The following is a 22,271-nucleotide window of genomic DNA, read 5'->3' as shown; positions in this document are numbered from 1 at the left end:
CTTCACTGGACTATATAAGATACACTGCAGGATCAGACAAGCCAATAAAGGTTAGTGACCTAATGTAGGCAGATTGTATTTGGTGACATCCAATGTTAGTCATAAACAGGCTAAGATTAAAGCCATTGATTTTCATTGGATCTACTTTGATTATAACCAACATTGGATATCACCCATCGTGTTTAATTTGTCTCACAGTTGTCTCTGAGGAAGAGCAATTCTGCTTGGAAACACACCAGGTGCAACAGCATTAATGAAAGTGTTTCCACAATTAAACTATATTCTTAGCCCCTTGTGTGGGAGTGGTTACCTCTTTCTTTCTGGCTGGAAATAATGCAAATACTAAAAAAAATCTCTTGTGCCAGGACCTCCACTCTGACCAAATTAGTAAAAATTAGCTGGGTGATCGAATGATAGCTTTCCTGCATTGCATCTGCTTTGGCCCTTAGTTTGGAATTCTAAAGTCCTATTTCCAGAACTGGTCCAAGACGTTTTTCTGCCTGAGCTGAAGGAAAAGATGGCACTTCCCTCCCCACCATTCTACATCCATAATCCAACCAGATGGGACATTGAGTCTTCCTTCAGCACTGGTGATTGGGCAGCATCCTCCACTGTACTTATGTACAGTGCAGGTTAGTGGGTGCAGGGGAAAGTGTGTGGGGCTGCTAACACCACTCCACTCCAGCACAAGTTGCCTAAGGTGTATTTCTTATTCTGCCTAATGGTATGGTGGTTCTGCTTAGTTCTAAATAAGCACTTTGATTCCTTGTTGGTCCTCTTGAATCTAGGTAACTGGTTGGCTTTCTCTAATATACAGACTTCAATGTGATGCCTCCTCATATTAACCAGATCTTGAGTATCCCTATTTAAAAAGCCATTGATTAGGATCCAAATAACAGCACAATTACTCAAGGGTGTATTTGCACCAGCACTGATTCAGCAGCACGGCCCTATGGAAAATCACATTTGAAACTGAGGGGGCTTTCAAGAGTAGAATGTAGGCAGGCTAGCATTAGTATGTACATTTTACAGATGATGGATAGAGGCTGAAAAAAAAGAATGGCTTGCCTGGCAAGATTTCTAACATGCCCTTTCATGACGTTTGCCTCCAGTGAAGAGTTTTTTCTTTTTTTCTTTTTTTAAAGGGTGAAATCCATTGATGTACATAGCCAAATTCCCATTGATTTTTAATAGCGCCTCCTTCTCAGTACATAGAGAATCATACTACAACTGTGAAAGATAAGCAGTTGCTAAGAATATCAAAGAAGTCACATGCCTCCATTTCATTCCCTAGAGTGGATTCTTCAAAGTCAAAAGACTTGAGCATGTCCCATGACATCATCCCCTGGCTCTGTAACTTGGAGAGGGAGCCAGGAATGAAATCTAGCCTTCATGTGATCTGCTTCACCAGGAAAAAGATGGCTTTCAATCCTTGACCAGTGTGTCTCATTTCCACTATCCACATGTTACTGAGTTCTTTGGTGCTCAGACAACAGGACTCTAACTGCTTCAGCTTTCATCAGCTATGCAATATGCTCAGTACAATAAGCTATTGATGGTGGCTATTGGGGGGCGCACAGAATTAAACATTTCTCTCCCCACAAAAACACATTCACCTTGGAAGTGAAGAATGATTTCCTCCTATTTATGCACACAGTATAGTTTGCTGTGCATTTTATAATTCATAAAAGGTAAAGGGACCCCTGACCATTAGGTCCAGCCGTGGCCGACTATGGGGTTGCGGCACTCATCTTGCTTTATTGGCCGAGGGAGCCAGCGTACAGCTTCCAGGTCATGTGGCCAGCATGACTAAGCCGCTTCTGGCGAACCAGAGCAGCGCACGGAAACGCCGTTTACCTTCCCGCTGGAGCGGTACCTATTTATCTACTTGCACTTTGACATGCTTTCAAACTGCTAGGTTGGCAGGAGCAGGGACTGAACAACAGGAGCTCGTCGCGGGGATTTGAACCGCTGACCTTCTGATCGGCAAGCCCTAGGCTCTGTGGTTTAACCCACAGCGCCACCCGTGTCCCTTTATAATTATAATTCATAGGTGATGCTGATTTCCAGCCTTCCTTTAACCTTCCTTTTTAGGCATATAGAGGAATCTGATTAAAGTCAAGAGTGTTTATGAAAACACAAACTGCTTTTGCACAGATGGCCAAGTGCACCAAAGGAAGGTCAAGGAGGCTCCTGCATGGCAGACAGTTATAACTCCTGAGTGCTGTCTCTATTATCTCAAGAACCACATCCTGGGCAGCTTTTGAGAAACAGCTTCAGAAGCACAGGAAAGAAAGGAGATCAAAAAATTAAATAAAATCAGGTTGTTAGTCACTTAGATATCATTTAATGAAGATTATTTTACTGGCTTGAAGGCAGGCATGGGCCTTTGGGGATCCTGTCCTTAGTTTGTAAAAAGAAAGCCTTTTTATTTAGATCAGTATGCTTCTGAACACAAGCTGCTGGGAATCACAAATGCATACTGTCCAACCTTTGGAGACCCCAAACTGGGATAGGTGTCTTCCAGGATTTGCACCTTTGGCAAGTCATGTGACCCGCACCTAGCTCTTGCCCTGCACCCAAAAATGCAGCCCCGAAAAACTGGGAGGTCTTTTCAGTGCAAGATCACTGCACCCCAAATGGCCTCGCATGAAAAAATAGGATGTCCCGTTTTTTCTGGGGCACTTGGCAGGTATGCAAGTGGGAAGAGTGCTGTTGTGGCTGAGGTTCCATGTTTGGCTGAGGTTCCATGTTTGGGCTTCCCACGGGCATGTGGTAAGAACAGGGTGCTTCTGGGTGGGCCTTTGAACCGATCTAGCAGGTTCTTAAGTGAACTGTTTGCTTAATTGATTCCATTTATTCCATTCCATTTATTAAAAACTGTGTATTGCCCAAACTTCAGCCTGAGTGCCTTTTGAAGGATATGGCTTCATCATTGAATTAACAATCTCTTGTTGCTAGAAGGAGAGGCCATCTTTAATAGTTTATTTTCCATTCCCTATCTAAGTAATATCCCAAAGCCAAGGCAGGTGGTTTTTTTTTAAAAAAAGTCTGCCTGTCAGTCTCACCCCTCTAATGAAAAGTAATTCATCAACTAAAGTTTTAGTGGATTAATCAGTTTACTGCTTAAATCTATGAAAACTTTCAAGCTGCATAAAGACAGGAAAAATGAAGTAACCCCCATAGTGCCTTCCAACTTATTTAATCTTTTGTGATACTTATTGCCTGGCTTAAATTCATCACACTCATTTGTAGAATTTTCCTTATCCTGCAGTGTGGTTTTTGTTCTAGAACAACCTCATCAAGTTCCCTGAGACCCCTCTGGGGACAGTGATCCCCAGAGGTGGGGATTTGGGAAATTATTATCAGTGGGACGCTACCAGGACAATGGGCCTGATCCTTGCAGTATATCAATGAAGCACTGAGCCATAGGATGCATTCTGAGATTAAACATTTTGTTTTGGTCTAGTTTTTATGTAAAATATAATAGCACCACCTCGCAACTTCCTGACCACTTTATTTAGATGGTTGTGAAACGTTAATATTTCAGAGCCAATTGGATGGATTCCTAGATGTTTTGCAAGAAAGATCTTTGAAGATCGAGGGGTTTGTCAGTGAGATTGAGGCTCTGTTTAATTCTCTCGAGGTAAGTGTGTGGCGTCTGCCTTCCTTCTCATTTGTTGAGAATTTATTTTTCTTGAGAATTTTTTTAAAAAAACAATTATTCAACTGGATGGGCCACGATATGAACATAACATTTTCTTTCTACAGAAGAGGTGACTTTTAACATCATGCAAGGACACATGGACACAAAACTCATTCTAGTTTGTATGAAACATTCCATCCTTCTGCCTTTCGGAAGCTGGTTGTCAAAGTTCAAATTATTTCATTGAATCCTCTGAATTTCTGGTTTCCTTTGCATTTCGGTGGCTTTATACTACTGTTTTTAGATTCTGTATTGGTATATGTGATATTGCTTATTGTTTTTATGTTATATATCTCTTAGAGATTTTTAAAATATTAAGCAGTTTTCAAATAAATAGATAAAACTACTGAAGGGTTCAAGTCAACCATCAATCTTTTAGCCCAAGGGTGGGTGGTTTTTCCCTCTCCTGCCAAGTGTTTCGTTCCCTCAGGTCTAATCTCTTGAGAGCTACATGACAGCAGTGGGCAGGGCAGGAACTGAAAGTGAGTGTGGCCATCCTTTTTCTCTCCTTTTTTTTTTAACCACACACTTTTCTGATTCTGTTATGCCCTTCCTCTCCTCTCTCCCTCCCCATCACTCTCTCACTTTGCCACCTCCTTTTCTTTCTTTCTTTCTTTCTTTCTTTCTTTCTTTCTTTCTTTCTTTCTTTCTTTCTTTCTCAGACCATTAGTTCAGCTTTTCTGAATCAGACCATTAGTTCTACATTGACTGGCAGCAGGCTCTCCCTGGTCTCAGACACAGATCTTCCCAGTCCTGCCTAGTCCCCGAGACCTACTCACTTGTCAATCACCTGACATCACTGTGTGATTTCCCTTTCAACCGTCTATAGTCTCTGGGCTGAACTAAAAGAGATCCTCTTTGTGAACCCCATGGAAAGCTTTTGCTAGTTACCACTGAACAATCTAAGCAGGGAGAAGTGGCCCTGAAATCTCCAGTGCACAGGAAAAAATCCACCAATGAATTTTATTTTTTTCCAACATCTGGCATTTTTTTTTAACCTCTAGGAAAACTGTAAGGAAAAGGAGCAGCTTTTGGATGAGCAAAATGAAAGCATCATCAAGACTGTGATAGGGCACCATGACAGAAAGCAGCAGAGCTTTGAGGAAGTAAAGAATGCAAAAATGGACTATCTTTATGAACAGATGGTTAATTTTCAAGAATACATTGATACAGCAAAGGACACGTTGGAGGCGATCTTAAAGGAAACTGAAGAAATGGATGATTTTGTTTTCCTAAGTGTGAGTATAAAATTACACTTAATGCTGATAAAAATTGTGCATTGTGCTGAAAATATATATATACACAGGCTATATTCCTACCTATATAACAAAGGAATAGAGTCTATGTCCATTTGTTCTAAATCTACGTGCAAATACTCATAGACCCATCACATAACTGGGATAGAAATTTAAGGCTGCAAACCTATATACACACTTACCTGGGAGACTATAGAGGCTTAGGCTTCAATCCCTACCTAAGAGTAAACCCTATGGAACACAGCAGAACTTACTCCTGAGTAAATGCACATAGGAATCCACTGTCAGGTTCCAATTCTGTGCACTTACCACTTAGTAAGGCCCATTGAGGAAGAGAATTCGCAAAGATGGGATTGTGCTGTTGAGCTCTAAGGTAGTGACCCTAGTTCAGTGCCCTTCCCACCACGGACCACTTGAAAATTGTTGGGGGTCTCAGCAGACCACTTAAATGTTTTTTCTGCCTGTTGTAGCAGTCATAATGTACTATGCTAGATGCTGGGTGATCTTTAATTATATTTTTGTTGCTTCTGTTATTTCTTTTATCGCATCACAGTTTTTATACTATAGAATTAAAGAATAGAATTCCATACAATTCAAAATCAATATGAATATTTAGCACAGTAGACCAGGCATAGGCAAACTCAGCCCTCCAGATGTCTTGGGACCACAATTCCCATCATCCCTGACCACTGGTCCTGCTAGCTAGGAATCATGGGAGTTGTAGTCCCAAAACATCTGGAGGGCCGAGTTTGCCTATGCCTGCAGTAGACTTTCTGAACGATGCCATAACCTCCAATAGAAAGTGGACTAAAAGTGGGGTGCCAGCTTCCAGGACCACACTCCTGCACAAGTCACAAAGAAAGCACTTTTTTCATGGATAAGTTAGATAATGGACTATGTAGAGCAGTCAAAATTAACAGCAAAATTAAGAGAATCTAATGATGAGTGTTTTATGGAAGAATGGATGCCATTTTCAGATTATTTAAAGAAATGCTATAGAATGATGAACTCACAGGCAGGATTTGAGCTATGAGCAATATAAGTATTTAGATTATAATATTGTGAGATTGTGTGTAGAAAGTGAAAGTAGCCTGTTGTGCCAAGGCAACCTTTACATTTCCTGCCCACCCGCCACTGGTACAGTGGTACCTCAGTTTTTGAACGTCTCTGTTGATGAACGTTTTGGAACTCGAACGCCATAAACCTGGAAGTAAATGCTTTGGTTTTCGAACACGCCTCAGAAGTCGAACAGAAAACACGGCTTCCGCTGAGTGCGAGATCCTATAGATGTCGGCTACTGAGTTTCAGTTTTCGAAAGTTTCGGAACTTGAATGGTCTTCTGGAACGGATTACGTTCAGAAACAGAGGTACCACTGCATATGTGTTGTCCAGAAGGGAATGTGGCCTCTGGGATGATAAATATTCCCCTCCCCTGTGCTATACATCTGGCACATTGGAGAAGAAGACCCCCCACATCTCAGAAACTATACCATTGCTAATTACCGTATTTTTCGCTCTATAACACGCACCCGACCATAACACGCACGTAGTTTTTAGAGGAGGAAAATCCGCAGGCATGCCACCCATAGGCATTCCCTCCATAACACGCACAGACATTTCCCCTTACTTTTTAGGAGGAAAAAAGTGAGTGTTATGGTGCAAAAAATACGGTAATTTGTACAACTGGAAGTAATCTGAAATGCAATACGGTTGAGGGATCCCTGGTAGGCTCTTAACTCAGAGCCAGTGTGGTGTAGTGGTTAAGAGCGGTAGTCTCGTAATCTGGGGAACCAGGTTCGCTTCCCCGCTCCTCCACATGCAGCTGCTGGGTACCTTGGGCCAGTTACACTTCTTTGATGTCTCTCAGCCCCACTCACCTCACAGAGTGTTTGTTGTTGGGGAGGAAGGGAAAGAAGATTGTTAGCCGCTTTGAGACTCCTTAAGGGGAGTGAAAGGCAGGATATCAAGTCCAAACTCTTCTTCTTCTTCTTCTTCATGTTATAAAGTTATTGAAGCTTGCAAAGTCTCAAATGCAGGTATTATGCATATCACTGTGGTGTTGCACCTCTGGAGGGCAAGATTCTGCAAAATGCATATGAGGTTAGGAAAGCTGTGCATATTTGAACTGGTACAATATCAGAGCTGGGGCATATGTCCGTGAATGGGATCTTGTGGATTTGATGTCTGGTATAATTTTGTGACACGCATTAATCCGTTCCTTCCCACGTTCCTTTTCCTCCCATAGTCATCAGAAGAAATCAATAAAAGGTATATGAAATGTAGTTTTGGTGCGTTATAGTGAGTATTAGGAACGGCATGTTTGAATGCTTTTTAATACTTCCAAGCTCCGCTGAAGGCATGCAGCCATTTCCTCGCCAGATATTAAGGAGGAAATTGTGTGCTTGGTAATGCAGCTGAAAGTGTTTGAAATATTTGCATGCATTTTCTCATTCATCATTTAAATACTAATAAATATGGCATTATTCAATTCTGTCTTTCCTGCAATAGCATCTATGTAGCTGATTTTTTAAAAAGCAGGTGTTTATCACTGCTGTACACAACCATTTTAAAATTCCAGATGCATTCTGTTAAAATGCCAATATTTGTGAGTGTTCCTGTTTTGCTGATTTAATTTCAATGTTAGATGAAATGTTAATGAAAATGATCCTAGGCGTCTCTTTGGTAGGCTGAGCTAAATCTAGACCATAGTGAAGTCCTGCGAGGCCAATGAGATTTGAACTTGTCCTGGTATTTCTGCTTCCTTTGCGAAGAGGATTACATTGAAGCTGCATGTAGTTTGAGATCGTTTTTAGAAGGGCTACTCCCCATAGTAAAATTAATATCAATCCAGGGACCATTTATTTGACTTTGGAAATGATGTATGGCAAGAGATAAGACTGTAGGGTTATTGGGAGGCGGGGTGGGTGGGTGGGCGTTTCAGACAGTTGAAAGGTTATTTGATAATATTGTTTTGCCCATGCACTACTAAAATCTCAAAGGCCAAATAAAATAGTGGAATGGAGGAATAATAATAATAATAATAATAATAATAATAATAATAATAATAATAATTTTTTTTTTTATATGCTGCCCATCAGACTGGGTTGCCCCAGCCTCTCTGGGTGGCTCCCAACAAAATATAAAAAGCATAATAAGACACAAACCATAAAAAATCTCCCTTCATATGTCTTCTAAAAGTCAACTAGTTGTTTATCTGTTTGACATCTGATGGGAAGGCATTCGACAGGGCAGGTGCCACTACTGAGAAGGCCCTCTGCCTTGTTCCCTGTAGCTTCACTTCTCACAGTGAACGAACCATCAGGGCTGGCTGGGACCTTGAACAGGAACAGTGAGGCTTACACAGTGTGACTTTTTCTTGCAATTCCCTGTTGCATTATTTAAAGAAGTGCAAACTCATTAGCCTCATTCACACACAACACTAAAGCATGTTCAGTTAAGAAAACAGGGGTAGCCAATGTGGTGCCCCAGCCCCCCAGAAGTTGTGGACTCCAGTTTCCATCAGCCCCAGCCAGCGTGTGCAATGGTCAGGAATTGTGGGGGTTGTCATCCAAAATATCAGGAATGCACCACATTGGCTGCTCCTGCAATAAGCCATAGTCAAAGATGAGACATTGGACAGACAACGACTTACACCTTTTATGCCTCCCTTCCTCCATTAAAGGAGGGAGAGGCAAGCCAGGTAGACCTGTTCTTCACTCATGGCTCCATAGCTTCTGGGTGGTGACGGCTTTTTACACCCATAGTTAAAAAGCAGATCTGGGTTCACACCGAATGCTGAAATATAATTGACAGTAGCTAAGTTTTATAAATCAGCTATAAAGCTTGGTTAATGAGCAATCTTTAAGCATAGTTGATAACCCATAGTTAAGCTGCTGGGTTGGTTTCCCACATAACAGTAAGCTGTTGTTTAATAAACCATGGTTTAATATTAGGTGCAAACTAGACCATTGTCTATTTGCTATTTAAGCAATAATTCAGTTGCATTCAGCGACACCAATCTTTTGCCTAAAAATCTTTGGATGTTTCTTCTGTCTCAGGGTTAAAAATATATTCTTTTCTCCTTCTCTAAAATGAGCTCGGCAAATAAGAGCTAATTACTTCTAATCCGTTTTGCTTTCATTTTTCCTTCTTTTTTGGGGGTTGTTAGCGACTCACCACTAGCTGTTGTACATTATCTCTTTGGAATCAGCCGGCTTCCTGGATGCTACAGTCAATTTTCTATTGCATTCAAGAAACACTTCAAAGGATATTGTCTGTGCATTTGAACTCCTGCATTTCTTAAGGGGCTTGCACTGAACTTTAATTCTGAACACTGCTCTGCTCCAGAACTGGGCAGTTATGCATCTTCCAGGCAGTGCTATATCTTCAATTTCAAACTCAGGCATGAAATTTACTGGGTGACTTTCATGCTTGGGCTAGTCACTATGTCTCAGCCTAATCTATCTCATGGGTTGTTGGGAGAATAAAATGGGGAGAAGGAGAACCATGTACACTGCTTCAAGCTCCTTAGAGGAAAGAGGGATATTATTATTATTATTATTATTATTATTATTATTATTATTATCATCATCAGATTAAAAAGAGGTCAGGGCTCCTGCACTTTTAGTAGTTGTGAAGAAGAGAGAGGTTTAGTACGAGCAACCTGTTAGTCTAATTCCAAATAGGGTTTTCAGGTAAGAATCTAGACATTCATCTTTTCCCTAAAGGGTTCTAAGGCAGCAAGAGAGAATTGGGCAGCTGTGTCTTCATTCTGCTGCTCGCCAGTTGTTTTGCCTGCTCTCTTTTCCTGCATGCAGTGGGGGGAATAATCAATATCCTGATTGCTGCCAGAAGACAGAAAAGAAAGGGGAGCTTGGGTCAAAGGTTCATAGTGCAAACCATGAGTTGATGTTACACACATATTATGGAAATGCCTTTCAATGGGTCTATATTTTCCTTTGCATAGGTTACTTTCTGCAGTGGAGAATATTCTGGCTTTGGAAAAGATACCACCTGCCTTCTCACAGTTTGAACATTTTGCAAGTGGCTCAGCAAATGGCAACCAGACCTTAAAACACATGCCTGGTAAGAATCTGTGCAAACATTTGGTGCATTGCTTGAAAACGCATGAAACCTAAAAATTAAAAAAGGGGGAAGATGTACACAGGAACGGAAATGTGACATTGCTAGCTTCTGCATGTAATTAGTAATCAGCTGAGTCTGAAGTGAAGCCTGATTGTGCTTGGATTATGGAGGAGGAAACTGGAGAAGGAGCAACTATCACTTCTTGTTCATGCTGAAAAGACAAGTCACCTGCAGGTCTGGATTAATCATGATCCCCAGTCATCAGTAGAGGAGCATCTTCGCACATTATGAGCAAGGGGCCAAAGAAGGAGTTCAAGTGAGCTGTGCTTCCTCTTGTTGTGCTTCCGAGGCAATATGCAAAAGGAGAGCTTGTTAACGTAACAGCCGGCTGGGTGAGGCCAGTGGCTTCTTTAGCCCAGCATCCCGTTCACACACATGCCTGCTCATCTCCCCTGGAAGCTCTCCTTGTGCTTGGAGTTTCCACCTTTTAACATTGCACCTCCAAATACATGGCTCACTTCTTTATTTAGTAATTATTTCTGGCCAGGAAGCGTCAACATGCCTTGCCCTCAGGTCCCTTCTGGGGCTGAAACCCACATTGCCCCTCCTCTACTCAAACAAATCCTGATGTTCTGAGCAGTGCTGAGCAGCTGCATCTGTGACAGGAACTTCCTGAAGGGACAAGCCTGCCTTGGAAGAAGGCAAGGATCTCTCTTTTGCTAGAGGTTTCCTGCATCAGTTTGGAGGTAGCGGGGAGTTGACCCAGATTACCTTTGGTCTCCCTTGCATGGTCCTACATATCTAATAGGTTGGTTCCTCTTCAGGGACACAGAAAGCAACTAATTTTCCACCCCACCGATGTTGCTTTATTAGCTTTCTTGTAAAGCATTTTAACAAGAAATATGAATTCTGAGAACTGCTCATTTGCAGCCACCCACTCCTTCACCTTTCCCCTAGCATCTAATTTTATGTTTGTTGGGAGAGAGAGAGAGTGTGTGTGTCATTCTTGAGAAAAGTAGATTTTGGTGCCAAAATCAGCTATGAATAACCAGCTTTTTTAAGTGATACCATTTCAAATTGTGTTTGCGACGGCAACAAAATCCATCCAAATTACTGTTTTAAAAATTGGTCGCCTGCTATTTACCCATAGGTGAAGCTGAGACACTGTGTATAAATATATGTCTCTTCACAAGAAGCCCACTGTTTAGTTCATCTCACACCTTCCCTCAAAATATACAAGTGTTTTCCATTTGAAAAACACAAGAAAAGCAATTTTCTTTTTTAAAAGAGAATTTTGGAGAGTGTCTATTGTGTGTTGATTAACCACATGTGGGAGTTGTAAGGGAACCAAACACATCCCCACAAACACAGTGGAAGACTACACAGTTTAGTGGATTCAGCCCTGGTGACTCCATCCAGATGAAGGATTCATGTGCAAAGTCCTGCATCAACTTCCTTCCTCTCTTTCTGCAGCAGTAGTACTTCCTGTACTTAGAACTGGATCACTTCCTGCATTTGCATGTTCAGACCCAGAAACCTCCCCCCTCAATAAATTCACACTTGACTCAAATTTTTGGTTTGGTTTTTGGCAGAATTTAGGCCACAACTTTATTGGTCACAGAAAGTGACTGGTTGCATTGGCTCTGGTTTGACTAGCTCCCTGCCACGCAGGGAGCCCTGACCCAGGGCACCAGAATAGGTCAGTCAAGGTTGAACACCTGGATAAGCGGAAAGCTGGGAACAGGCTCAGTCCACCACCCAAATGTCCTGCTGGACTCAGGCATGGACACAACCCCCTCACAGGGGTTGACCAAATCTTCGAGTCCCTGGATTCCTTTAATGGAATACCCTTCACATAGGGATGGCGAGAGCGTTCTCCCATCCCTATCACCTGAACCAGAGCCTATCTGCAACCTTACAAGTTGTGACGATATGCTACGTGGCAGGCGAAACCCAAATGGCAACAGCCAATCAGCCAAGTGGGGAAAATTTCTGCCGTGCCCCTGTCCCAATGACAGACGACACACGATGGCATAGCAAGGTCAAGCGCAACAAGCCCTAAAAGTAGGGAGAGGTGGGCAGGTGTTCCAAATGCATGCGCCGAAAGAGGAAGGTCTGGGTCTCATGCATGGGCATAAAAAGGTCCCTCGAACCGTTTGGACTGCGTCCCATTGAACCCAGCTTCGAGGGACCTACCAATCGGGTATTGTGGCTGACCAATCGTACCCACCCACAACACAGGGTGTCGATTGTCCAGGTTTCACCGCAATACATGCCCTCTTTAAGGGAGGACCCCATTTCTCGATTAGTGCTGAATCAGTAGTGTGGGAAGCTGCTATTTGGGCCAGTCCCTGTCAAGAGTATCAGAAACCCTTCCAGCTTAGATCTTGATTCTTCCACTGCCTATCTTGCATGCCTAAGTGAAAACTCTAATTCACCTGGACTGATGTTCCACCACTACAGTGATGGAAACTGGACCACAACAAAAATGTTTTAGCAAGAAGCATTGGTACCTCGTGAGGTATGCCCTCATTTCTTTTGCTCCGACGTTGCCTCCAGACAAAGAGATTTTTCAGTCTCAATACCACTTTCCCAGGAATACAGAGAAATATATCACAAACTAAATAACTCTGTATGTGGTTTCATTGACAGTAATATACAAAAAACTCAGCACCTTCTAATACTTGAGAGTCTTAAATGATATTTACAATACCAAAATAATAATGACATACACAAAATAATAATGATATACACATACACAATATCTCAAAGCCAAACAGTCAAAATTTCCTGCAATAAGTAAAAAAACAAAACCCATTTCTCTGTGTGTATACTTGTTGCTGGTGCAATTCTGACGGAACTCCGACAACGAGATAACCAGATTTCAATGTCTGTTTTGTAAATTTTCCAGTCTCCGCAAAAATTTGTTAACTTCAAATGGTAGAAAGGGGATGAAACTAAATAACAGGGGATCCATTTTTAAAAAATATCAATCCCGGGGCTGGGATCTGATAGGGAAACACAATGTTGAAGAAGGTGTATAACATTATTCCCCCTGTACTTCTTTTCTTAATGGAAATTTCCAAAATAGGGCAAACAGCAGGTTTTTTGGAGGGAATTTGTTGGGGAAATGGCATTGGGTGTGGAAAGGTTGAAACTAACCCCCCAGTGTTGTGATGTACACTACTCCATCTCTACTTTAGCACCTACTTCATTGACATGGTGGGTTAACAGGCTTTCATGCTCGATGAAATAATTATTCTGTCTCCAGCCTGAGTAAATAAGGAAATATAATCTCATTTGTGTTCCGTGATGGGAAAGATGAATGTTTTGAATGACAGGCAGCTCTTTTCCTTAATCACGGAAAATCTGCTGGTGTCAGCATGTGCTTTGTTAGTGCCACAGGAATTCATGATTGCATCAGAAAATAACCGAAAGCAGAAAACTTTTTTTTTTTAATATGGATCTTAATGTTCATTTCACATCAAATGGAAATCTGCCAAGGAAGGAGAGGAAGGGAGTATTTTCTTTTGTTCGACCAAGTAATTTAATACTGAGAGATGTTGGTTTTGAACCTCTCTTTGCAGACATTCTACATAGTTAGGATCAGTAGCCCCAATGTCTGCATGCTTAGGTGGAAGAGACACATTCTTAAAGGTAAAGGTAAAGGGACCCCTGACCATTAGGTTCAGTCGTGACCAACTCTGGGGTTGCGGCGCTCATCTCGCTTTATTGGCCGAGGGAGCCGGCATACAGCTTCCGGGTCATGTGGCCAGCATGACTAAGCTGCTTCTGGCGAACCAGAGCAGCGCATGGAAACACCATTTACCTTCCCGCCGGAGCGGTACCTATTCATCTACTTGCACTTTGAGGTGCTTTCGAACTGCTAGGTTGGCAGGAGCAGGGACCGAGCAACGGGAGCTCACCCCGTCGCAGGGATTCGAACCACCGACCTTCTGATCGGCAAGTCCTAGGCTCTGTGGTTTAACCCACAGTGCCACCCGCATCCCTAGACACATTCTTAGATCTTCTCAAATCCCCATAAAGGTGTTGATCAGTTACACTGAAGGCTCAAACTCCTGATCAGCTGGGAGGGCAGTTCTAGGAGTCATACACTTCTGCTTCAAAACTATATAGAAAAATATTTTTTTAAAGAGGATTTTGCTACTACAATGCTAAGGAATTATCAGGAGGAATGTTTTTAAAGAAAAATGGCAAATTGTGGAAACGTGGAGGACTGAATATACAACTAGAAAAATGAGACATATTGACAGACTTATCCATTCCTATCTGCAGCCTGGAATGCTCAACAAACAGAGAGGTGTATGAATAACTGATTGCCTATTTTCTTGCAGTCCCACAGACTCCAAAATTACAACCTCAGGATCCAAACTCAGCTACAAGCACATCGATTGCAGTGTATTGGACTGTGAATGAAGATGATGTCATTGATTTTTTCCAGGTCTATTGTATGGAGGAATGCCCAGGAAACAGAGAACAAAGTGGTGCGTGAGTGATTGTGCTTCTCTGCTAGCTGGAGAAGCTGGAAGGGAAAAGTTTATAGAATCAAATTATAGGAGTAAATCAAAAGCAATAAAAGACATGATACAAAAGCAATATGATAGCATCTAAGAATGTTTTAGACTGGCAGTTTTCATCAGCCACAGAAAATGTGCACTACATCAGTGATCTTTTGTTTCTTATGCTCCAGTTCCTAGGGTTATTTGCGAAAATGTTGGGACCGCATTAAACTTGCTGTTGTTTTGGTCACAAGTCTTGCATTGCACCACTTCCTGCCCATTCTCTCATTCCTCCTCTTTCCTTATTGGAGGGCAATCTTAATGTATTTCTCTTACACAAGTGCGGCATCCCTATTGAAGCTAAAATGGCTACTTTGCTACCTTCATTTCAAGGTGCTGTTTTCCCGTTCTTACGTGTCCACTTTTGTGACAACCCACATCAAAATCTGGATGCGTGGATGCATGGTTGGAGTTGTAGAAATTCAGCATTTACTAAGGCTGGGTAGGAAGCCAAGGCTGAAGAATATACAGTGGTACCTCGGGTTAAGTACTTAATTTGTTCGGAGGTCCGTTCTTAACCTGAAACTGTTCTTAATCTGAAGCACCACTTTAGCTAATAGGGCCTCCTGCTGCTGCCGCGCCGCTGGAGAACAATTTCTGTTCTCATCCTGAAGCAAAGTTCTTAACCCAAGGTATTATTTCTGGGTTAGCGGAGTCTGTAACCTGAAGCGTATGTAACCTGAAGCGTATGTAACCCGAGGTACCACTGTACATACAGGAAATGCATGGGTAGTAGTGACAATGAATGAAAATAAAAGTGACAAAATCATTGGCCTCAAAGTGCTCTTAGGCTGCATCCTAGGCACACTTACCTGAGCATAAGCTCCATTGAACAAAGTAGGACTTGTTTCTGTGTAAAGGTGCACACTGCTAAGGAACAAAATTAATAAGATACAATAGTACCAACTAGACAGAATTGTACTTACCTAGATACTATGAATAGAAGAGCTGGTTTCTAAAATATAGTACAGCCATACCTTGGTTGTTGAATGACCTGGAAATTGGATGTTTTGGCTCCCGAACGCCCCTTCCCCTCTAGTCTTTCAGAACCTGCAAAGGTGTGAAGAGGGCAGAGCAGAGACAAACAAGGTGGTGTGGTCTCAGATTGCTTGGAAAGGACCTGGAGGGAGGAGTCTTAGAGAGCTGTGGGAAGGCAAGGACCTTCAGTCCTCGCAACTGCCTTATTGGGACAAGACCTAGCAGGTCACTAGGCCTGTGCTGTTTTGTTTCTTTGAATAAAGAGTTAATTTCACTGACACCTTGTGAGTTATTGTTGACCTGCCGTGACATTCTCATGACTTCTTTCCTGTGTGTGTGTGTGTTTACTTGCTCTAGGCTTGGTAGAAGAATACCGTGTTACTGTGAAGGAGAGCAATTGCATTTTGGAAGATTTGGAACCTGGTCACTCTTATAGTGTGTGGGTTATGGCTGTGAACTACTCAGGATGTAGCTTTCCCAGTGGCAAATCCACATTTAGAACGGGTAAGTAGCTTGCAAATTTCCCCGGTGTTTGTAGTTTTTCTGTGTTTAATACAGAGGGTGTCTAATGGAATGCATGGAGAATGTGGCCTCTGCTACGATGTGCCCTGTATTGATCTTTGTGCGAGTGTGCTCTTAGAGATGTTTCAAACAGATGGATGTCTTTATGAGATGCATATTGGGCTGGTTCATACATGCCAATGATGATGACAATGATGACAATGATTTGTATACAGCTAAACATGACAAGAGGGATGCGGGTGGTGCCTAGGACTTGCTGATCAGAAGGTGAGCTCCCGTTGCTCGGTCCCTGCTCCTGCCAACCTAGCAGTTTGAAAGCACGTCAAAGTGCAAGTAGATTAATAGGTACCGCTCCAGCGGGAAGGTAAACAGCGTTTCAGTGTGCTGCTCTGGTTCGCCAGAAGCGGCTTAGTCATGCTGGCCACATGGCCTGGAAGCTGTATGCCGGCTCACTCAGCCAATAAAGCGAGAAGAGCACCGCAACCCCAGAGTCGGCCACCACTGAACCTAATGGTCAGGGGTCCCTTTACCTTTAAACATGACAAAATGCAGTACTGCCTGCATGTACATTGCTCAACACCTGGTGGCTAGCAATTAATTTATTACATTTAAAGCCCACCTCCCCCTCTCATAGTTGAAGGAGTACTGATGGAACTAGCTCCCTCCCAATACCTAGGATTACAGGGCGAGGGGCAAGCAACACATTTAATCTAAGGGGTAGTTAAGGCCACTAGTGTAGGATTGAAGACTTCATGAGTTAGGCTAATTGCACTCAGCTGTATTTTTAGTTTAATTGTTTTAATTGCTAGCTGTTATTCCCCCCTCCTTCCAAGAAAGCAAATGAGGCAAAGGGCCTCTCCTAATAATAATAATAATAATAGTAATAGTAATAATAAGCTTGTCTAGATCTTTATCACTATGGGTATTATTACCATTTGAGGAAGGAAAACATATGAAGGGGGGAAAAGACTTTAAAGAAATTGATGAGGAGTGTCAGCTTGATATTAGCAATACCGATGCGCTCATTCCTTTCAGGGTATAAAGACTGCAGCTATCACTATGTAGCAGAGCTAACACGATGTTGTATTTGCAGCTCCCCCGACCCCTGTAATAAAGGCAGAAGAGTGCAGTGTGTGTTGGGACGCTGCCACCATCCGATGGAGCACCAGTAACCCAGAAGCGACAGACTCTTTCACGCTTGAGTACTGCAGACAGTATTCTCCTGAAGGAGAAGGTCTGAGGTCAGTCCCCTGTGCTCTGAAATGCAGATGGACTGGATTGGAAGCTAAAAGGAATGTTCCAGAATTGGGATTATTTTGAGGGGAAATAATTTTGTGCGGCTCGATCTTCCTAAGAAAGCGAGATCAGCTTTGCCATGGAGATTAACATTTGTGCCAGATGCTAATCTCTGAGATTATACTCGGAAAATCAGAAATACCTTTAATTTGTGCTACTAAGGAACAAAACTACTAGAGACTAAACCCCAAAGGCTTCCTTGGGTCCTGTCCAAGCCATCTAGAAATGGATTAAATGTACGAGGCCTTGGGCTGACCTATCTGCACCAATATCCTATGCATGCTGCTTTATCTCCTGCTGAGTTCATCTGCAAAGACAGCAAGGCCGGCATAACCGCAGCACTCTTCCTAACTGCTATCCACTCAGTGGATAATGCTGTATCAGAGATACAGCAGTTCAGATTCTATGCGGATGTATCCCATCTTCTCAGTCTGCTAGGTCAAGGGCTCTCACGCTAGCAAATGGGTGAGTTTTAATGTTCTGCAACAGAGGAATCCAACACAATGGTTGTGCCAATGGAAACTTGGTGCGTAACAGATTCTGCTTGTGCAACTCTGCTCCACTGGTATGAAACATTTTGCCAGTGGAACAAGAATGTCAGTTGCTTTATATGCCACTACATTGTGTACAAGCCTAAACTGATATTGTTCAGTCTGATGGAATGATTGTTATAAAGAGACAATCCCTCCTATATGCTTCCCTGAGCTGCTTGGTGGACCTGTGGGCTACACGTGTAATAAACACGCTGAGCCGATCTCCGCTGTCTTCCCCACCTGCAAAAAATAATAATAATGCACTAGATCAGCTTTCTCCCAACCTGGCACCCTCCAGATCTTCCCCAGCTGGCAGGTGCTGATGGGCATTGCAAACCTAAATATCTGGAAGGCGCCAGGTTGGGGAGACATGCCCAGGTGATGGAGCATGTGATGGAGGGGAAATTGTACCATGCTCTGAGCTTAGGAGCCCAGTCCTGGAAGAAGGATGGTGATGTTCTTCTTATCAGTGAATTCCTTAGCTGAAAAAGGATAAGTTAGGAGGCTCCCATTTTGCTTGTGCCACCTCCTCTATAGTTTACTTAGCATAATGGTTCATTTGGACCTGAGAACCATTTTCTCTTCCTGTTTTTTTGCTTTTTGTTTGCATTTTGTTTTGCTGGCAAATGCAAGTTGTGAAAGGGAGCAATGTGTATTTGCATACTGGCCTCCTTCCCAGGAGCTGTGTGGGTCCTGGGGAAAGAAGGATGAGCTCCAGAGCAAAGACTGGGGTAATTAATTCATTAGTTGAAGGCAGGGACAGAGCACTGCTATGATTCAAAAAAACTTCTTTTATTTTATTTTTGCAATTCATTTAGTGGTTGCACATTTTGTTTTAATTTGGGTGAGTGTGTGTGGGGTTTTAAGCAGCTTTGCAACTTTTCTGTGATATTGACTTCTGGGAAAACTCAGTTGGTAGAGTATGAGACTCTTAATGTCATGGGTTCGAGCCCCAAATTGGCCAAAAAAAATCCTGAGTTGCAGGGCATTTGACTAGATGACCCTTCCAACTCTACAATTCTGTAATTCTTTGAGAGAGAAAGCTCTCCCTTCCAGCTCCTCTGAAGACCTGCCACACTAAAGAAGCCATATTTCCCCAGAGAGAAGGTGCATACACAAAACATGCTGGTTGCATGAAATAGCCACTGAAATCGCTAGTGTGACTTCTTATCTCAAGCACACAGTCTATTTGTGCTCGTGATCACATCTGAAGAACAGAAGTGATGTTCACAAGCTCTTCAGTCTTGCCACATCTGCTGTGTTTATTACAGCTTTGTGGAGACACAGAAAGCTGTCTGTTCAAAACAGCTTGCAATAGCAAAACTTGCTGAAGGAACACTTTTGTCTCCCTGAGATCAAAATTAAGAAGAGAGCAGCACTCGAAACCTGAGTAGAATTTTAGATGCATTAGCACTGCTTTGTGTTATGGAATATGATTTGAAAATCAGTCTTCCTCTGAGCATTTGTTACCTGGGTGAAGAGTAAGGTCCAACCTGAAACCAGGCCTACTCCACATGGACAGAAGGCGCTTTGGTAACAGATTCCATCACAAGTTTTTTAAACTCTCTGTATCAAGTAGCTTACTGTCCCAAACTAGACTCATCTATATGTTGCCATAACATAGTGCTTTAGTGTCAGGGTGGGGAGAAATTGGGTGGGTTTGGTTCACATTTTAATGCAAACCTGCCAAATTCACACTCCTGGAAAAAAACAGGACCAAAAAACAGCTATCTGATGAAATTTGCATTTGCCAGATTTCTAGTCCACAGATGGGAGAGAGATTTGGTTTGCCTCACATTTTAATGCAAACCTATTTGATTTGTAGGGACGCGGGTGGCGCTGTGGGTTAAACCACAGAGCCTAGGACTTGCTGATCAGAAGGTCGGTGGTTCGAATCCCTGCGACGGGGTGAGTTCCCGTTGCTCGGTCCCTGCTCCTGCCAACCTAGCAGTTCAAAAGCACCTCAAAGTGCAAGTAGATAAATAGGTACCGCTCTGGCGGGAAGGTAAACGACATTTCTGTGTGCTGCTCTGGTTCGCCAGAAGCGGCTTAGTCATGCTGGCCACATGACCCGGAAGCTGTACGCCGGCTCCCTCGGCCAATAAAGCAAGATGAGCGCCACAACCCCAGAGTCGGTCACGACTGGACCTAATGGTCAGGGGTCCCTTTACCTTTTTTTATTTGATTTGTATTCCTGAAATGTTATGCAAACTAAAATGAAATTTGTATTTCTCTGCATTGTGTGATGCTGTTATCCAATCAAGTAATATTGAATTTAAGATTGGAAAAATGAGAGAACTAAAGTTGGGAACTCATCCATCCCTGTTCGAGTCCCCAATCTATAGCAAACATCAGATGCTTGCTTTTTCTCTGACTGATGTTTCTATCCTGCTGCAAACAGCAGCAAAGAAAATGGGATAAATCCAAGCAGCCTGGTTCTCTAGCGTCACTTGAGGTCCATGATAAAGAATGCTTAGCTAGAGGGGAAGCTAAGGAGAGCTATTTTTGTGGCTGATTTCTCTTTATTTCCCTTAAATAAAAGAAAGCAAATTATGGAAGGCATAATTCCTTGTGTCTTTCATACAGAAAGAGGGGAATTGAATCAGCAATAAAAGCAAATTTCCTAGAATCATCAAAGGAAGCCGCAAATGAGGGTCATTGATTCAGCAAGCAGTTGGATAAATGCAGTTGGGAGAATATAGCAGTAAAGTCTCTTGATGGGAAGTAAATTTTGTTTTATTTTTATTTTTTTTAAATAGAAATAAAATGCCATTTATATTCCAGCTTAACTTTCTCCTACAACGCACCATTATGGCTTTACGAGTTAGAAGTAATATCATACCAGAGGGTTTCCCCTAATAATAAACCCCTAATGAAAACATAAATATTTATAATTAATTACTGCTACTGCATCATTACTTTTATAAATATATATCTGTATACATATTTATGGGGGTGGAGACTCTCCTTCAGGTGTACAGGGCTGAGGCCATTTAGGGTTTTAAATGTCACCACCAACACTTTGATTTGTGCTCAGAAACGTACTTAGGGTCTTTCAGGACCAATGTGATATGGTCCCAGTGGCTTCTCCCAGTTACCGGTCTACCTGCTGCATTCTGGATTAGTTGTAGTTTCCGAGTCACCTTCAAAGGGAGCCCCACATAGGGCATATTTCAGTAGTCCGAGCAGGAGATAACCAGGGTATATACCACTCCAGCAAGACAGTGTGCAGGTAGGTAGAGTCTCAGCCGGCATACCTGATAGAGCTGGTAGACACAGAATTATCCTGTGCCTCCGTGGACAGCTGTGAGTCCAAAATGACTCCCAGGCTGCACTCCTGGTTCTTTAGGGTCACAGCCACTCCATTCAGGACCAGGGAGTCCCCCACACCTGCCTGCCCTCTGTCCCCCAGAAACAGTACTTCTGTCAGGATTCAACTTCAATCCATTAGCCACCATCCAACCGGCTTCTTTTCATTCCTTCATTTAGTAAATGGTTTATCTGTTAGCTGTAGTGTAAGGAGCAATGAGGACATGTAGCATATTTACTTGGAAGTAAGACCCATTAAATCCAATGGAATTTACTTCCTACTGCATGTGCAAAGGATTACACCCACGGTTAGCAGAATGTGGAGTTTTCTATAACTGGTCAAATTTCCAGTCATTTCTCCTGAACAGAAGTTTGGGAGAGTTGAAGCAAGTTAGTTCATTAGACGCGGGTGGCGCTGCGGTCTAAACCACCGAGCCTCTTGGGCTTGCTGATCAGAAGGTTGGTGGTTCGAATCCCCAGGATGGGGTGAGCTCCCGTTGCTCGGTCCCAGCTCCTGCCAACCTAGCAGTTTGAAAGCACACCAGTGCAAGTAGATAAATAGGTACTGCTCTGGTGGGAAGATAAACAGTGCTTCCATGCGCTGCTCTGGTTTCGGTGTTCCATTGCACCAGAAGTGACTTAGTCATGCTGGCCCCATGACGTGGAAAAACTGTCTGCGGACAAATGCCATCTCCCTTGGCCTGTAAAGTGAGATGAGCGCGGCAATCCCAGAGTTGTCCGTGACTGGACTTAACTGTCAGGGGTCCCTTTACCTTTACCTTTAGTTCATTATCAGTCAGAGGGAGGAGAAGCAAATGTTGATTAGCAATTTGTACAGAACCAACACTGAACCTGACAAAGCAGCCATTGCCAGCTGTGAAGTCCCCCTTCATCCTCCCTGCCTGTAGGAGACGCTGTAACAGAATTCCCGCTGCATTCATCCACACTAATTCCCAGATAAATCAGTTGCATTGCTTACAGTAAAAATGATCCTACTGATGAAGCA

At 42.7% G+C, this 22,271-nt stretch overlaps 1 protein-coding gene across 3 annotated transcripts in view; it reads left to right on the top strand.

The window, feature by feature from the left end:
• CMYA5 (cardiomyopathy associated 5) overlaps positions 1-22,271 on the top strand; it is a 48,122-nt gene that overhangs the window by 15,393 nt on the left and 10,458 nt on the right. Inside the window, exons 3-9 of one of the 3 annotated variants that reach the window (XM_053407836.1) lie at positions 3,551-3,646; positions 4,711-4,944; positions 7,208-7,230; positions 9,929-10,047; positions 14,403-14,552; positions 15,963-16,109; positions 17,221-17,368. In XM_053407836.1, coding sequence (XP_053263811.1) covers positions 3,551-3,646; positions 4,711-4,944; positions 7,208-7,230; positions 9,929-10,047; positions 14,403-14,552; positions 15,963-16,109; positions 17,221-17,368 — 917 coding nt within the window. Of the gene's footprint in view, positions 1-3,550; positions 3,647-4,710; positions 4,945-7,207; positions 7,261-9,928; positions 10,048-14,402; positions 14,553-15,962; positions 16,110-17,220; positions 17,369-22,271 lie in introns of those variants that run through there. The other 2 variants (XR_008332665.1, XM_053407835.1) reach the window with 2 other exon arrangements.

This window comes from Podarcis raffonei, chromosome 11 (assembly GCF_027172205.1).
Source record: "Podarcis raffonei isolate rPodRaf1 chromosome 11, rPodRaf1.pri, whole genome shotgun sequence".
Classification (NCBI taxonomy): domain Eukaryota; kingdom Metazoa; phylum Chordata; class Lepidosauria; order Squamata; family Lacertidae; genus Podarcis; species Podarcis raffonei.
This window is presented reverse-complemented; position numbering and strand designations above follow the sequence as displayed.